Source organism: Herpailurus yagouaroundi, unplaced genomic scaffold (assembly GCF_014898765.1).
Source record: "Herpailurus yagouaroundi ecotype Mexico unplaced genomic scaffold, PumYag 160, whole genome shotgun sequence".
NCBI classification, from domain to species: Eukaryota; Metazoa; Chordata; class Mammalia; order Carnivora; family Felidae; genus Herpailurus; species Herpailurus yagouaroundi.
This window is the reverse complement of record NW_024412401.1, coordinates 1,539,221-1,557,777: the sequence shown is the minus strand read 5'-3', so window position 1 is coordinate 1,557,777 and position 18,557 is coordinate 1,539,221. Positions and strand designations below refer to the sequence as shown.

Sequence of the window (18,557 nt, the reverse complement as noted above, 5' to 3'; positions counted from 1 at the left end):
ATGGTGTTTTTACTGTATTCAATATTGAAAACGTATTTACTGAATACCATGTAGAGTCCAAAATCTTCCACTTATTATTTGATATCTTCATCTGAATCAGGAGCTCTGGCTGACAGATGATTTTGTGAGGGCAGAATTTCTAGCATCAAGTCAATAAGAAAGTGAGAAATTGAGGGCATGCTCTTCTAATCGCCCCTACTACCCTTCAGGTAGACCCAATTCTATTATTTAACTGAACGCTAGCCTCAGGCAGCTTTCTGATTGATGCTGAGTGGCCACTTACAGGGCTCTGTTGAAAAATATTCTTAGGACTTGTCTGAACTCAGCAGTAATGTAAGTCATTAATTATGACCGCAATGTACTCAGGAGGGAGGAAGGATACCACTTAGGTCTTGCTAACTGATCTTGATTTTGAGAAATGGTCACTGAAGTATTTAGAAGTAAAGTAATATCATGTCTGCAACTTTTAAGGTAAGGATGTTTAAGAATATGTGTGTAGAGAGATAGAGAGAAGGGAGGGGAAGGGAAGAAGGAAAGGGGGGAAGAGAGTACATGAGAGGACACTGATACCATTCATCACCATCTCACAAAAAATTAAGATATGGGGGGATCTGGGCGAGGGGTATATAGTGATTTTTGTAGCTTTTATGCAAAGTCTACAATTATTTTAAATTATAAAGTTTTGGGGGTACCTGGGTGGCTCAGTTGGTTAAGTGTCCAACTTCTGCTCAGGTCATGATCTCACAGTTCGTGGGTTTGAGCCCCGTGTCCAGCTCCGTGCTGACAGCTCAAAGCCTATAGCCTGCTTTGGATTCTGTGTCTCCTTCTTTCTCTGCCCCTCCCCCACTTGTGCTCTGTCTCTCTCTCTCTCTCTCAAAAATAAATAAACACTTAAAAATAAATAAATAAAATTCAAAGTTCAAAAATAAATGCCTGCCCCATATTTGGAATTCCTCCTGTGGGAGATATAAATAAGAAAGACCAAGATTAAAAGCAGGAAAAGCCCATTATAGCAAGAAGGTAGTCAAACTAATATTTTTGGGGAGAGGATGTTAAAAGTTCACATAGGGACAAAAAAAAAAACAAAACAAAAAACTAGAAGGAAACCCATCCAATTGCTGCTTTAGAGGCAGTACAGGAATATTTGGTAGCCATTTTTTATCTTTTGATTCTAGTTCCAAAATAAAAACAGAAAAATGGGTTGATTCCTTGAAATTCCTCTCAATTCTAGAATCTTAGAAAAGCACTCAAGGAGCCTAGTCTTCCTCATCCTGTTCCTGCAGCTTACCCACCTGGACGTGTATACCCATCTAGACAAGTATCGCAAACACCTCAGACATGAGTCACACTGTACTCATCAGTTTTCAAGTCTATACCAAGGGCTGTGTCAGGCATGGTCAGAGACTTCATGCCCTCGTGATTAATGCTACCCATGTACGGATTTAGGCTGCCAAATTAAATGATCATTATTTTCAACCAACGCCACAGAAACCATACCATACGTTAGTATATTATATACTAGTATATATAATATACTACGCATGGAATACTAGACTATAATGTTACTAGAATGTTTTCCTTTTTTTAAAGTTCTTTCTTTTCACTCCGAAACTTCAAAAGCTCACTCCAAGCAGGAAAAGAGGATGACAAAAATCTAAGATATGTACATTCTTTGTTTACTTATCAGAGAAGAAAAACAACTCTTTGCAGTTTTAGGTTCAGCTACTACTCCTGGGAATAATGTTTCCTGAGACTGACAATATCTAAGGATAGAGTAGGTCCTGCAACCAAGAGGAAATTTTGCTGTACCACCTCTAAGCAGGCACAAACGTTCTTTTTCTCTCTCCCTTTCTTTCTCTCTCCCTTCTTTTCTTTCTCCCTCTCACTCTCTCCCTCTCGGTCTCTCTTTCTCTCTTCCCCTCTTCCCCCCACTCTCTTCCTCCTTCTCTCCTCCTTCTTTCTCCCTCCTTCCTTCTTTCTCCTTTGCTTGCTTGCTTGCTTGCTTGCTTTCTTTCTCCTTTTCTTTCTTTCTTTCTTTCTTTCTTTCTTTCTTTCTTTCTTTCTTTCTTCTTTTCTTTTCTTTTCTTTTCTTTTCTTTTCTTTTCTTTTCTCTTTTCTTTCATCACAATAACAGATTGGAGAAAAGTTATTTTATTCTTTTTTTAACCAAGGACCTACATTCCTTGTGACTGGGTTTGGCTGGTGGGATACAGAGGACAGACTGAGGTTCTATGTTCCAATCCAGAAAGGAAATGTTGCTAATGTGTTCCAAACACAAAAATTAGAAGCAGGCCTAAAGTGTACTTTAATTCACACATTTAACAAATGGGGTCCCTAAATACTTGGCTGGCCATTAAGGAATACAAGGATTGGTTAGTCACAGCCTCTGCTCACATGATTATAGTGAGGAGGGAAAAAGATAATGAGCAATATTATTAACAAAGCTGGAATATACAGCCTAATTTTAGGAAAATGACAAATGAAGTCACGTATACAGAATTTTGTCAAGACTTTCACTCTGGAAATCTTTAGCCCCAGAGACTTATAAATATACTTTATTCTTATAAACATATTTAAAAATTTTTTTAAATATTTATTTTTGAGAGGGAGAGAGAGAGAGAGAGAGAGAGAGAGAGAGAGAGACGGAGTGAAAGCGGGAGGAGGGACAGAGAGAGAGGGAGACACAGAATCTAAAGCAGGCTCCGGGCTCTGACGCAGAGCTTGAACTCACAAACCGTGAGTTCATCACCTGAGCCGAAGTCGGATGCTTAACCGACTGAGCCCCCCAGGTCCCCCTATTTTCATAAACATATTTTAAATAATAATGTGCTTTCACTATGGGAAGATTTTTGTCAATGCACGATATTTAGTCCACCATTAAATCATTAAGTGTTAGAGTGTGACCAAAATCACTGATCCATGTGATGAAATTAAGTTCTACTTGGTGGCTCCTTGTATATTATTTCCTGACAATTTTGTCATCAGATTTAAAAATGGAAGAAGCCTAGAGTATGGTTTCAGATTCTCGCCTGTGGTTCTTGTGAAATCCTAAAAAGGTTTCCGTCTATAATCAATTATTTGTAATGCTTTTCTGCATTCTGGGCAAGAACTAATTTCCTCTCTATGTGAACATCTATCTGAGTGCTAATATATTCTACCCACCTATTTCTGGCAAGAGGCATAACGTTCCCATTAGCTCATATGGAGAGACTGTGGAATGCTTTGCAAGTATTTCTGAGAGTAGCTGTCAATTCCATTACCTTCTTAATGTGGACTTGTCCATGATTTGAATCAGCCACTACGACTAAAATCCTGAGGAGGCAGTTGGTTGTTAATTTACGTTGCTCTACAGAGGGGATGTTCCAGAGTTTGAAGTGGCCAGTTCTCCCTTGGGCACTAATCATTTCAGGTATCATTTCTGTGCAGGGACGCCTAATGCCAAATTTAGCAACTCAGATGTGGTACATGCAAGACAAGAAGTTATTTTATATATTGCCATGTCCCTTCTTCTATGAAATGGAAGAAAAGGAAGAAAGAGAAAGGTGAATAGCAGGAAAAATTCTAGTCTCATCCTTTCCTATAAGCATCAAAAGAGTTAAGTCATTGGTTAAGTTAAGACCAAAAGAGTTAAGTTTGGTCATTTGGAAGGACCAAAAAAGAAAAAAAAAAAAATCAATGCTTAATAAGTGCCTACTATTTGGCAGGCAGAATCCTAGCTACTTTACATAATATTAAACTCATTAGGTGCTTAAAACCATAGCACTGGTTAAAGAGCTGTGATTCCTTGAATCAGCTCTACCTTATTCTAGAGCCCATACTCTTTGATTTTTATTTTTTTAAAACTCTATCTACCTATAATTTTTTTCTTATCAAAATAGAATATATACTTGGTGCAGAGAAACTGGATAAAACAAAAGAACTCGGGGCGCCTGGGTTGCTCAGTCGGTTAAGCGCCTGACTTCGGCTCAGGTCATGATCTCGCGGTCTGTGAGTTCGAGCCCTGCATCGGGCTCTGTGCTGACAGCTCGGAGCCTGGAGCCTGTTTCAGATTCTGTGTCTCCCTCTCTCTGACCCTCCCCTGTTCATGCTCTGTCTCTCTCTGCCTCAAAAATAAATAAATGTTAAAAAAATATATTTAAAACAAAAGAACTCGACAGAGAAACAAAAACAGACACCCATAAACCCACCATTTTATGATACCACGGTTAACACTGGATGGTATTTCATTTCAGCCTTTTACTCTATACATGAATATATCCATAACCACTTTCTCTCTTCCACAAACAATTCTGCAGCACAGTTTTAATAGCTACATAAAGTTCTATCACACACACATAAATAACCTACTGTCATTTATCATTCAGATTACTCCAGTTTTTTCAGTCACACAGAATACCAAATATATAAACTAAATTTTTGAACAAATTCATTACTGTTTCCTTGGGGTAAATTTCTATATTTCTCCTAAGTATCACTGGCATCAGAACTGCTATGTCAAGGAGATTCTCTTTTCTGTTTTTTCTTTTAGTACAGCGCCAAGGTTACCTCTCACGGTTCCTTCAGTACACACTCCCAGCAGCAGTACAGGCACCCATTTCTCTCCATCCTCAGCAATGCGCTGCACTGATGTTCTCTTCTCATTTTGCAAGAAAGGCAAGAAAGTCCTTTATTTTAGCCACAGACACACAAACCCATGAGAAACTCACTGACCTTCTGTTCCACTTCGTACCTGAAAATGCTTTCATCTTAAATTATAAATCCACAGCTGGAGGCTCACACGCTGGAAAATTCCTCCCTGTGGAGAATGATCATAGAGGGTGCTTTTGATGAGCAACCGGAAGGGCCGATTAACAAATATAAATGGACGGAAGTGTCTGGAAATGGAATGGTCGGCCTTGGGAGCCAATGAAGGGCTCATCCCTGAGGTCGTTCAAGCAAAGAATGCATGATGACTGGTTAGGGTGATAGTATGGAATTGGTCTAGATGAACTCGGACATTTCTTCCCACCCTAGGGTTCTATGATGCTCTATTCTACTTCTAGAGATTATTGACTCTGTTTCTTTACCTCATCAACTGCAATCTTTGTATACAAATAGAGTGACTCTTTCTAACTTCTGTCCTTGACAGTAATTTTTCCAAAGTGGCCACATTGTAAATTGTGCTTTGAAGCAAAGTGTGTTTATAAACATACGCACATCATATGTTATATATACACACATCAAATATACGTCATATATGATACAGACCAGAGTATTTGCTATATCTAGAAATCTAGATGCAACATGAGCTCCGAAGAGTCTCAATTTTAAAATTATACATACATATATCTTTCCAAATAGGTACCTATAATTATAGCTAAAGGTAAAGACAAAAAACAAAAAACTACAGGTATGCTTGCATATGTTCAGAAAAATTTTAGGACACACAGAATATTATTCATAGTAGTTATCTCTAGGGAGTGAGAATTGGGAAAAGGGATGCGGGGAACTTATATTTTCTACTTCAGGTCCTATTATACAGTTTGCATATTTAGTATCATTTTAATAAGTTTTACATTTTATGAAATTAAGAGAAAACCTGGAAACAGTTAATTTCATACCAATCAAAAGTCAATAGTAGCTATTTATGATTAAAATCTCAGCAAACGAACTATAGGTAGGTCTCTGAATTTAACAGCCTTGAAAATTGGACTTCATCAGCATGAGGAGAGACATTTCCTTCTCAACTTTGATCTCATGCTTTGTTTGGCTAACAATAAAACAACAATGATAGAGACAACTTTTGCAAAAGAAAAAAATCAGGGAACCTATTAGAATAATAGCCTATGCCAGCAATCAGAGTTGTAACCCACATAGCTCACTGTTTGGGATGCTGGTGTTACATTTTTGTGAATTTACTCATGGTGGGTATGAATACGACAACAATTTTATTCTGCCCGTCAAATATATGGAAAGTCAAAGACTTAATTCTAGCTCACTTCAGGTGTCCTAATTTAAATACAGAGGAAAAAAGAGAACATTCCATAACTGTAATTAAAAACAGATAACGCTAGTGATTTTGTAGCTCACACACATTATCTAGCGAATTTGTTAAATTAAAAACTATTCTACAAATGCAACACTATGCTGATAGTAGAGGGGTGGGGACATGCCTGTGAATGTGATGGAAGGGAAGTGATTATCCTATGAAAATCTGAAATCAATCATAAGACATCACAGGTCAGGTCGAGAACTCGCCCCCCTAAAGACAGTCCAATGTGGCTGTCTCCAGATTGACAGGATTAACACACATTGTGAATAATAAAATGTATCAGAATTATAGGCTGAGCTGTAATGGCCATGCTGGCAGACCCAATCAAAAAGGGTCCTGTCCTGAAATTGCCAAATGAAGCCCTGGGTCCAGCAGTGCCAGGTCATAATCAAATTCCTATTTCACTCATGCCCTGATTCCTTGCTTGCCCAGTCTTCTAGCTTTCCACTGCATAGACCTGCAGAGAGAGGGATTATTAGTCAGTGTCATATTATAGTGTTAGTTTTAAACATCACTTGCTTGCAAGAGTCAATTTGAAAGATATGAATCATTTCTTTAATTGAGAACTCAAATATTCCGATTATGTCTAATCTCTTGGAATATCACAGACATTCCAATGTCTGACAAAAATCGAAGATGTTTTTGAGCCATGAAGACCGAAGGCACATGAAACCCTCGGGTTGCCCGTCTGCCTTCTCCATGTGGCATGGATTGCTTTATGACTGTTAGCCTTTAGATCCAAATTTTAGAGTTTGTATTTATATTATTATCACCAGGAAAAAACTCAATAAGAAGATTATGTTAACATGGTATGTGAGGGGCACCTGGGTGGCTCCATTGGTTAAGCAACTCTTGATTTCAGCCCCGGTCATGATCTCACGATTTGTGAGATCAAGCCCCAAGTTGGGCCCTATGCTGAGAGCATGGGGCCTGCTTGGGATTCTCTCTCTCCCTCTCTGTCTCTGCCCCTCCCCAACTCATTCTCTCTCTCTCTCTCTCTCTCTCTCTCTCTCTCTCTCTCTCTCCAAATAGGTATTTTTTAAAAAAGCAATATGTGATTGAAGATGAGTACATCCCAATTGGAAGACTTTGTTATTTCTTGAATTGAAGACTAGTCTAAGTCCGATTTCTAAGAGCAGAATTTACTTTGTAAAAGACCTGTTACAAGTTGGATAATCAGTTATTATGAAAAGTGAAGTAACTACTTTTCCTTCTGATTAGTAATTAATTAGGTTGCTTATAAAAGTGAAGGAATAAGATAAAGATTAACTAGGTAAACATTTCTTTTTTTTTTAATTTTTCATTTCTTTCTTTTGAGTGAGAGAGAGCAAGCGCGGGGGAGGGACAGCGAGAGATGGACAGAGAGAATCACAAACAGGCTCCACTCTGTCAGCACGGAGCCCAATACGGGGCTCGATCTCATAACCGATCGTTAGATCCTGACTTAAGCCAAAATCAAAAGTCAGACACTTAACCTACTAAGTCGTCCAGGTGTCTCCTAGGTAAAAATTCCTTAAGATGTCAGGAATCTGTTTATATTACCTAACATCCCACAGTGCCTACCTCAAAAGTGGGTGAGGAGTGAGAAAGAAATACCATAATACATCAAACCTGTTTAGAATGCTAACTGGCATACCGTAACCCTCCAATAAATGTCAGGTAATATAATAAAATATTATTATGTAAAATAAGGAAAACAAAATCCAATCCACACACACCAAATTTACATAAGCATATATGTACCATTTATATGCTGGCAAAGATACAGAAAAAGACCTGAGAGGATTCACACCAAACTGTCAGCAGATGAGTGATTCCCTTGGGGTGTGGAGTAATAAGGAGGAAGTGTGGTGTCTGGGGGAAGGTAAAAGGGCACTTTTTTTTTCTTTTTATAATATATTTCTGGAAGTCTTATAATGAGAAAACAGATGTTAACTTCTAAAAAGAAAGCAAGATCCATTGGTGGCTATGATGAAATTTCTCTAAAAATGTTCATTGGTAATAAACGGGCATTCTCCATGGTACACAGACACAGTAGGGTTTGGGAGTGAATGGGATCCAGCCTATAACCAGGCTCACAGAGGTTCTTGTTTGAATGGAAGGCTGGGAAACCACTTACAGTGACTTAGTGAAATGATTTCACCTCCCCCCACCCCAGCCCCAGAAACAAGAGTTTTCTTATCTGTAAAAAGGAACATAATAATAGCTATGTATGAAAATCTAGCTCAATGTTTATTCCCTTTTAAAAAAACGAATTGGGGCGCCTGGGTGGTTGAGTCAGTAAAGCGTCCGACCTTGGCTCAGGTCATGATCTTGCAGACTGAGTTTGAGCTCCGCATTGGGTTCTGTGTTGACAGCTCAGAGCCTGGAGCCTGCTTCAGATTCTGTGTCTCTCTCTCTCTCTCTGCCTCTCTCTCTCTCTCAAGAATAAATAAAAAACATTTTAAAAATGAATTATTCAGGTTTTATTTTTAAGTCTTAGACTGAGGTGTTTGAAATGTATGTTTGAAAACATAACCTTGTTTCTTGTGAAATCTATCAATACAATTTACATTGGGCTCCATCTGGATCAGTGCGGTTCAGCCACCCAACGTGGGAAGCCCCAGCACAGTGCTGTGCAACTGGTACCACCACAGAAACATAGGATCACAGAGCTCCTGTCAGAAGAACGGCGATTCGAAGGTGCTGCTCAAATGGACACAAGATGGTGTCACAATTCCCGGTTTTCTGGTTCTTCCTAGTGGGTCACCTAAGATCCAACCTCATCCTGAACAGAATCTCTCAGAGAACCAAAATGCGACCAGTTGGAAGCGTTTAAAAGCGTAGGTTACTGGGGCGCCTGGGTGGCGCAGTCGGTTAAGCGTCCAACTTCAGCCAGGTCACGATCTCGCGGTCCGTGAGTTCGAGCCCCGCGTCGGGCTCTGGGCTGATGGCTCGGAGCCTGGAGCCTGTTTCCGGTTCTGTGTCTCCCTCTCTCTCTGCCCCTCCCCCGTTCATGCTCTGTCTCTCTCTGTCCCAAAAATAAATAAAAACGTTGAAGAAAAAAAAAAAAAAAGCGTAGGTCATGAACACTGTTGAGTTCCACTCCTGAGCTCTGGTCTTGAACTGGTCCAGAGAATCCTTCCCTAGCAGCATTTGTGGAGTGGGAGAAGGTATTTATGAAGATATTGGTGACAGGAAGGGTACAGTTGCTGGGAACCAGGTGACTTTTGGATATGTTCATCCAAGTCTTGGTTCCAAGTCATCCAAGACACAGGGATGGTCTATGGATGTTACTCGTGAGAGGGAGCCCACAGTAAATAAACACATAGTTTAACATGTTTAAAGTTTTAAAAATCTGGAAGAGTATATCATCTCGGGTGTCAACATGGGCATCAAGAAATTCTGAAGCATGAGAAGTAACAGCACAATCATGGTTTAAAGCTCAGATTCTGACCGTGACCTAGCTCGTCTCTTTACTGTGTAGGCGGTCTTGAGCATTGACAATTATCTGCAACGCTTTACCTACAATGTAGATATGAAGATTATATTTAGTTAAGATTATTATAAAGTTTCACTGGGATGATACATATAAAATGCATGGTGCTTTGCCCATTAGAAAGCTTTTGTTGTCAACGAACCAAATACTAGTCTCTGTTCTCAGACTTCCTAGGCTCACCCCAAAATTAGGTTCTTACAGCTCCTTAGCCTAGGCTACCCATACACTCCAGAGGGCTTAGTTCACAGCACGTGCTTCATAAATGTTGAGTCTCAAATCAAAATCGGCATTTCAGTCGGACTGAAGCTAGGGAAAGGCCTCACGTATTCCTTTTTCACTTCTAGATAGAAATATAGTGTCTCCTTGGAATGTGTGATGCGGGAGGTGCTGTGATAGTCAAGCAGAGGAGATGCTTAAACTTTAATCAGTCCCCAAACCACACTGCCCATCTGCAGCTACTTGTAGAAGATCAACAGAACAGCCGTGTCATTGACATACTACCTCTTACTGCCATCGTCCTTACTGTTTTGAATGCCTATGTAATTGTTGACTTTCTTGTATTAGTTCATTGAATTCTTACAATGCCTACATAGAGATTTTTTTTTCCCCTATGTTAACAAGAAAGCGGAATCCTTGAGTGGTTATATAACTTTCTCAATGCCACGCACAAAGCCAAAACCAGAAAGAGAGCCACTGAGGGCTAGACAGGCCTTCCGTCTGGGAAGATGGGCTAAGAGTCTCCAGAGGGAGAGGGTACAGGGCCTTGGCAGCCGGCTGGGCTCTCCTGGTTTGTATCTCGACTTGCTCTAGACTTGGCCAGAATCCCAGCTTGTCTAGGTCCAAACCCATGAAGATTCCACCACACCAGAAGCCTACCACTTGAGTAGTGAAGAATAACCTTTAAAGAAAAATAAAAGGAACATCCTTCAAAGAAAAAAAAAAAAAAAAAAAAACACCACAAGAATGTAACAAGTACTCAGGGACTCCAGAGACTCCAGCCATAAATCCCCATTTCAGAAGCAGTATTTAAAAACCAGAAATCAGGCGCCTAGGTGGCTCAGCCGGTTAAGCATCTGAGTTCGACTCAGGTCACGATCTCATGTTTCATGAGATCAAGCCCTGCATCTGCCTCTGTGCTGACAGCTCAGAGCCTGGAGCCTGCTTCAGGTTCTGTGTCTCCCTCTCTCTCTCTCTCTCTCTCTCTCTCTCTGCCCCTCCCCCCACTCAGACTCTGTCTCTCAAAAATAAGTAAACATTAAAAAAAAAGTGACAAATTCTTTTAATTGTGACTTATTAACTACAAAATGGAAAGCTAACTATATGGGTTTTGTGCTGTCATGGCAATGAACATAATATGTCTTTAAAAAAAAATCTCACAATATCTGCGGTCTCTCACAGTATCGGGGCAGTATGGTTGTGCAACTTGAATACAATGGAAAGGAATTCTCTTTGGTCAGAAAGTGTTCTTCAAGTATGTGCCAGTAATGCAACATACATTCCTAGGTACAGGGCGGGGCTCCATCAGGTTTTGGAAATGTCACTGTTTTCAGGGTAGGTATAAATTCTCTAAATTGTGTCTATGTGTTTCTAGCAGAATGACACGAGCGCCTGTGTGTTCACTTCTGTGAATTTTCGAGCCACTGTGTAAGGAAACATGTTTCAACAAGATTTGTTTGTCAGGTTTAGGTAAGTATAATGACACTCCATGTGCATAATCGCAGAAGAAGCCACTGTTAGGAATCAGACTTCCTCATCTCCTTGGTGTCTTTGTCCCTAATATTAAGCCCCTTACTTCGCAGCATTATCAGCAATTTCAATTCCTTGCCCGGGGCGCAGTCAGAGATCTCCTCACTTTACCTGATAGCCTGATCTCTGCTATGGCATTGGGCACCTGCTGACATGGTAGTTCTCGATCTTTCTCTGGCCAAATGATACTCCCATTTTATCTTTTCCACTAACTTGTGACCTCATCCAGGAAGGAGCCTTCCACTGTACAGATTCTCAATTACATACATAAGGGTTTTTGCTTAAACGTTTGCCTAACTTTAAAAAATAGCTAAGTGATAAAATAGGAAAAATATTGTTGAAACTGTGAAGTTATGAAAGATGACTAAATTATAGAACAAGTGATCTATAGATCAACATGTATGGAACAAGAAATCTCCTAGCCTACTCTGAAGCATATCCAAAGCAACTGCGAATTTAATTTTTCTTAAATTTAATTTAATTTCTTAAATTTAATTTAATTTAATTCACAACTGCGAAGTGAATTTTTTTTTCGAGAGAATATAAGATAACCGTTTATTACAAAGTCAGCAAGCCATTGAACGGTGGGGGGGGGGGGCCCCCCAATTAGAAAAGATCCATGAGAGAAACTATCAAAAACCAAATATAAGTCTACCACTCTTAAAATCTTTGACATTTTGATTTATGTTCTGCTAATAATCATGTACGCATTTGTCTGAGTATACGTGTGTTTGTGTCTAGTCCTGGGTATTGCCTCGAAACTTTATTAAAGCAAGATTTGAGGAACTTGGTGGGGTGCTTGAAGGTTTTAATAACAAGAAAGGATAAGTAACTAGCTGGAGATTGTTTATTCTCTTTGCTGTATTACACAGCTGTTATGCAAACAAACCCCAAAAATATAGAAATTAGAACACAGTATTTCCATAGCAGTTTTCATGATGGCATTGTATCATGGGAAAATTAGCAGTCATCTTGACATAACCCAGAACTGACTGGAACCAGAATGTGGCAACATGGGTTTTGACAGAGATTATTTACATATATTGGAAAAACACTTTTTCTTTCTCTGAAAACAAATACGTAAACATTAAAAAATAAATAAATAAAACGCTCTGAACAGAAAAGTAGTGAACACATACTGGGCAGACTTTGTACAAGAGGCCTGACATCTCTTTCCAATCTCGTTATAAATTTCCGAGGTATATCTCTGTGTTTGTTTATTGTATTGTTAAATTTCCTGATCTCTAAATTCAAAATAAAAATACTTCACATACTGGGAAAATCTGTCTCAAATAAGAGAGAAGGAAATGATCCATGGAAGCATAAAAGGAGGTGAGAGAAGCTACATAAAACCATGTGTATGTAAAGAACTTTGTGTTCAGACTCCCCCCCTTCAAGTCTACGCTATCTTGTGTCAATGGTATACACATCCATCCAACAGGAAAAGAAGGGAGGCTTAACTCCTGGAAGTCTCTAGAAAGGTTTGGGCATGGCTCAGGTGTTTCTTAGGGAGAGAGTTCCAAGGGCAGGCCCAACGCCTGGTAATTCCAGACAATCCAGAAGAACAATGTGTGAACTAAAAGTAATAAACATGAAATGTGGGGTCACGCTTAATACCAAGGAGGTTAACTCAGTGCACATAGTATAGGGCAGAAAAGCACATAAGAAATCACAATTAAGAAGTCATATTCCACTCTGTCCCTAACTTCTCCACATGGGGATGTGGGGAGGAGACAGGCAGAACAGCAGAACACCTGCTCTGTGTTTATAACAAACCTGCCAAGTTGACACAAAAAACAAATCTGTTGCTTCCCAGATATGCTGAAGCTGGGGTTTTTACCACCCAAAAGAGTTATGTAAAATGGGGGAAAAGGGTCTCACTGGCAGGGGAATATACCTGTCCCAATCTTTTCTCTAAACTCCCAAGGCTAATGGTATTTTCTTTGTGGAGCACAAATTTGAACACAAAACATCTGTCTGGGGTAAATTCTGTGGATCCTGATGTTAAACATAGAAAATATAATAAATACTCAATGTAGCAATCTGCTGCTGAGAGCATTGTGGTTTCTGTTTGCTTTTTAAAAATGTATTTATTAATACACCCTGATCATACACAGCAAGTTCTGGTTTGGGGAAAACACAGTTTTACTGCACTTATGGTATTTTCATTAAGAACAACAGATAAGTCTAGAAAGTGTCCTTGGTTGAAAATAACCAGATCCCCACCCCCCCCTGGAGTTCTTCAACACAGTTGGCTTAATTTACTACAAATAATAAATGGCAAATGAGTGCAAGAGATTTGAGAGCCCTAAGTAGACAAGCTCTTGCATTTTCAGCACCCATTTACCCACAGTAAATGCTTAGTACTTTTTGAAGAAGTAAGATATATAACTTGTGTGTTAGTGAAACATGAACAGAATAATAATTTGCAATATACATGATGCATGAATATATATGCCTATACATGTATAGGGGTGTGTGTGTGTGTGTGTGTGTGTGTGTGTGTAATTTGCTTTCAACATCTGAACACTCCAAGTAGGAAGAAAATAGAACATAAAACTACACAAAACTACAGTTATTAGGTAGACCAACTTTAAAGATCTTAAGATATAGGTTTTTAGAGTATATATCCTAGGACCTTTATGTAGAGAACACGGTGTGAAAATTCTGAACACAGGACATGATCTCTGAAGACTGGCTTTTTACCCTTATATATTTGCCAAGATTACTTTATGCTGTGGAATTTATTACCTCTTGAGTGTTCCAAATGCAGAAAGAGAGGAACCAGGGGAAGCACCTCTGGTTACTTTTTAATGCAAAGCCCTAGGAGACAGGATCCTTTAGGTGGAAAATCCTTGCCATCCTCCTGGTTGACTGCAACCACTGTGGCAGCTTCCCTCCTCTCCAAGCTGGTAGAAAATGCTGTTGCTTTGTCACTTTCTTCAAACGATTTAGGAAGGAATTATTTCCTCCAACCAGTTCACTGGATAAATAAACTGAGGTTCACAGAGGCCAAGTGTCTGGCCCCAGAGCTCAGGGCCACTAAAGTTTGTCCATTTAAGAACATCCAGAATGATAAGTATTTTCAGACCCTGTACTAGTCTCATTGTCTTACTCTTAAGGTAATGTTTGCAAGCATCACAGAAAACAATTGCAGATTGAGGACTGGGGGTGGGGGGTGGGGGTAGGGGGAGAGGGTAGGAAGTGGTCCTTAGCAAATCCCTGGGCCTGGGGATCACCTGCTCCCTAGGATCAAAACAGTGAAACAAGCTATTCCTAAGGACATCAAGGACGAGTGGGCCATTGTTTTCAGAGCCAGCTGTGGAGAATCAGCTGAACGGTGGCCTTGGAACAGCTGCGGCTACCGCACCACTGGGCGGGGGCGGTAGTGGGTGCAAGAGTGAGCCAGGAAGGAGCGCCGGCGGAGACCCTGCCTCGCCGCCTCTCGGCAAACCAGGAAGTCCTTTTTGCTGTGGGTGCAAAGGATGGAGCCACCTTTCGAACCGACAGTCTGAACGGCACGCAGCAGCCCCCAGACTGGCTTAGTAACTGCAAACCCTCGGCGGGCAGGGTGCCCGGGAGGCCGCGGACCGGCAGCTACGCGGTCAGGGGCTGCAGCACGGAGTCGGCGCTATCACAGAGTACACAGAGCAAAGCAGGCTCTGCCGTCTTAGCAAACCCTGGCCGAGCAAAGTCCGGGGTAAACAAGCCTCCAGACGCGCGCCCCCCGCGCGCTCCTCTGCCCCCCGGATTGCCCAGGCGCCCTGCACTCAGCTCTGCGGCGTCCGCCGCCCTCTCCCCGCGCCCCCCCTCCTCCGATCGCCCCACCTTCCGGCGGGGCCCTCATTCCCACAGCTGGCGCGCCGCACTCACCATCTCTCGCCTGAGGAAGTGCAGCTTGGTTTCCAGCCTCTCCAGGGCGCTGCAGTGGCTACGACGTGGGGAGCCAGAGGTTGGAGAGGACGAGGAGGACGACGACAGGGAGGGGGGGAGGCTGCAGCTGCTGCTGCTGCTGCTACTGCAGCCGCCGCCGCCGCCGCCGCTCCCCCCGCAGGGGTCCCTGTCCCTTTCCAGGGGAACCGGCTCCTCCCCACGGAGCGAGCGCACTAGGCTCTCGGGTACTTTGCGCCCTAGCTTCAGCTCGATGTCTCTGAGGTCTGGCAGCGGGCCGTCTTCCATGACTTTTCAAGAACGAGGATAATGGTAATGAAACGCAGCGGAGGAGAGGCGGCCGCGGCTTCCGAGGCTGCGGCGAAATGAACCGACCCCTCCCGGCGCCCGGGTCTCTATCCTCGGCGGCGGATGGAGTGCACCGTCCGCTCCATAACCGCTTGCGCTGTTACCAACCCTGAAATCCGCACAGGACGAGGCGGGTCGCAGCCGCAGTTTCCCGGGTGCTGTGGCTCCCCCGACACTTACTAAGATTTTAGAGATCGCTTCATCCTCTTCCCTTTTGGCCACCCCACTGCAAAGTTGAGTCAATTGATATTGCAGAGAGGAGAAAATCCGAGTATTATAAACCCAAAGAAGTGAGAGGGAAAACGAAGTCTGGTTTTTGGCGTTATGGGGGGAAAATTCACATGATAAAACTGTCCGTTCACATCTCTGCCTCATTCACTGATTGCCCATCTGGTACCACGCGACACAAAGTAAGATGTGGCCACACTCCGGGGTCGTTTCGTTTTCCAGCCATATGTCTCCGAGCTTTCGGAATATCCTGGATTGGCAGAAATAATCCCTGGTCAGTGAAAGAGGAGGTCGGTCGTGTGCATGGCCGCGTGAAAGAGGTGGTTAGTTTAGCGGGAGTTTAACGGCTTTCTCCTTGCAGCAGAAATTCCCTTCTTCTCATTTAGGCAGTTTGGTCCCAGTCATTGTGTTCTTCTGAGCCTTTGGAAACTTTAAACTCCGCTGGCAGGTGGACCAAACCACGGCCAACCCTTGTACCGTATATCCCAGGCAAGAAGAGCAATAGAAATGTTCCCAGCCCTGCTGTTAGTAGGAGTTTCAGCGAACTGCTTTAGGTCCAAGTACCTCATAGGGGTGTTAGGTCGCCTGGTAGCCAGAACCTTTAAAACAGTTAACAGAGGTCGGAGGGAGAAGAATGAGTTGAAATGCACCATCCTTCCCCGCCCCCGATCTTCCCATACAGCAAAAGTCTACCTTTAGAAAGAAGCCTTTTCTACTTGTACGCTAGTAAAAAGTGAAACTGTTTCACCATAAGTTCAGTGAGAATGCCCGGCCAAAGTGAATTACCTTACCAAATGTTACAGTATTTCACTGCCGGAAGTGAAGATTTACGTAGCCAGAATAATTTAGATGAGTGCGGAGGTAGGGGTGGATTTTAAAAGGCTGAAGTTGCTGAGACACTTTTAATCGGGGAGAAAAAAAGTACTGAACAGAGCTAGTGAAACGTTGTGTTTGATAATTTAGCTATATTTTTCAACTACTCAGAAGATACCCAAAGCGTATAATCTAAGATACTACCCAGTAAATTGCCATGGGCCACGTGGATTATAGGTTGGACTCAATATCGAGTTTGTGTGAATGATCTTCAATTAGAGGATACTCTTTCCAATTCAGTAGGCTGATTTGGGGGTTCCTTTGGAATATTTGAAAATATGGGCTCCTCTATTTGGGGGGACAAATAATTACTTGTGTTCTTGGTCCTTCGTGGGCTCCATTCCCAAACATCGCTCGGGTTTTATACTTGGCACGAAGGCAGATCCCATCTCAGAGTTTGTTCTTTTGTAGAGCCTCATCTAGGAGTGATAAGGATAGACAACACAGGCTTTCAGAATGAAATATTTCACGCCACGGAGAAAATTGCTAAAGTTCTCTTATCAGCATGCCAGAAATTGGTGTGTTAGTTCTCACTCTTAAAAATGAATGAAGAAAACAGTTGTAAATTTAGTGGCCCCTTTTAAAGTTGGAACAACCATTCACGGAATCAAAGGAGAACAATGCTAAATCTCAACTCACTGATAAAGCAACGTGCTTTGCCCTGAATTTGGAAAACCACAAACTCATCAGATAAGAACCGCACTGGGATGGACATACAATCCAGGAAGGTTTGCACTTCCCTCAAGAGCAGTTTGTGCCTTGTTGTTGCTGTTGTTGTTGTTTTCAAACCCTCACAAAGTTCAGCACAGGGTGGGCCCAGAGGAATAGCTTTACAAACGCAATAGTTTAGCTTGTACTTGGTCAATAAAAAAGTGTATTGTCAAATTATCAGTGTAACTGTACAAAAAACAACACCTCCTTTGCTGTGAGTTACGGACAGTAAAACTGGTATTTGATACTGAGGTTGATAACTCAGAAATAGAAAACTTGTGTGTATGTATGTATGTATGTATGTATGTTTTCATTTTGAATGTCTGCAGAGAAACCTTCTCTGAAAGTAAAAATAAGCCCTGTATGTGTCCGGCTTCAGCTTGTATGACTTCTTTAGATAGAAGATAACTTAGCATGCCCTTAAGGATCTGGGTAGTCAGCTTTTTGTTCTCAGTAGCTGTACCACCGGAGGGTGGGAGAAGAAATGAAAACACTAATTTGGAACGTTACTGTCAGATACTGGAGGAAACTAGAATTGAAAGTTTGGTAAGGTCTGATAAAATCTGAAAGACGGTAGGTCCAGTTTACAGCTAGATGAAAACCCTCCAAGGCAAAGAAGGCCCAGAGTCTGATAACTCACAAAGGCATGCTATACTTTTCTTGTAATTTATGAAACATAAATGTTTCCTATAGTTTACGAAACGTGAAATGTCTCTCTATAGTCACCCTCCTTTTTGGTTCTTGTTTACAAAATAAATCTGGCCTCGTTAAGAAAAAAACCTGTATGTAAAGTGATACTTTGTGCTAGTGGAATATACAACAAAGGTAAAAATTTTAAGAAAAGCTTAGTTATGTTGAGCCTTTCCAGCTTTCTCAGTTTAATGGTTTATAACATTTTAGTTTAAAATAGAGACATTCTGGGGGCGCCTAGGTGGCTCAGTCTGTTAAGCTTCAGACTCTTGATTTCCACTCCGGTCATGAATTCACCCTTTGTGAGTTTGAGCCCTGTGCCCCCAGGCTCTGCACTGACAGCGTGGAACCTGCTTGGGATTCTCTGTCTCCCTCTCTCTCTGCCCCCCCACCCCCTCATCCCCCAAGCGAGTACGTGCACTCCCTCCCCAAAACAAATAAATACTTTAAAAAGTAAAAAAAATAAAATAAAATAGACACATTCTGAATGCCAAAATGCTGATTTTCAAAACATATTAGAATCCCAGGACCCTTACTAGGCTTCTTACAGGTTGTGTTAAC

The 18,557-nt window shown here is 41.6% G+C and overlaps 1 protein-coding gene across 1 annotated transcript in view; it reads right to left on the bottom strand.

Annotated features, from left to right (window-relative positions):
- Positions 1 to 15,458, bottom strand: part of LURAP1L (leucine rich adaptor protein 1 like) — a 52,388-nt gene extending 36,930 nt beyond the window's left edge. The window contains exon 1 of the mRNA XM_040481238.1: positions 15,129 to 15,458. Coding sequence (XP_040337172.1) covers positions 15,129 to 15,434 — 306 coding nt within the window. The 5' untranslated portion in view covers positions 15,435 to 15,458. The remainder of the gene's footprint in view (positions 1 to 15,128) is intronic.
- Positions 15,459 to 18,557: the final 3,099 nt, after the last annotated feature.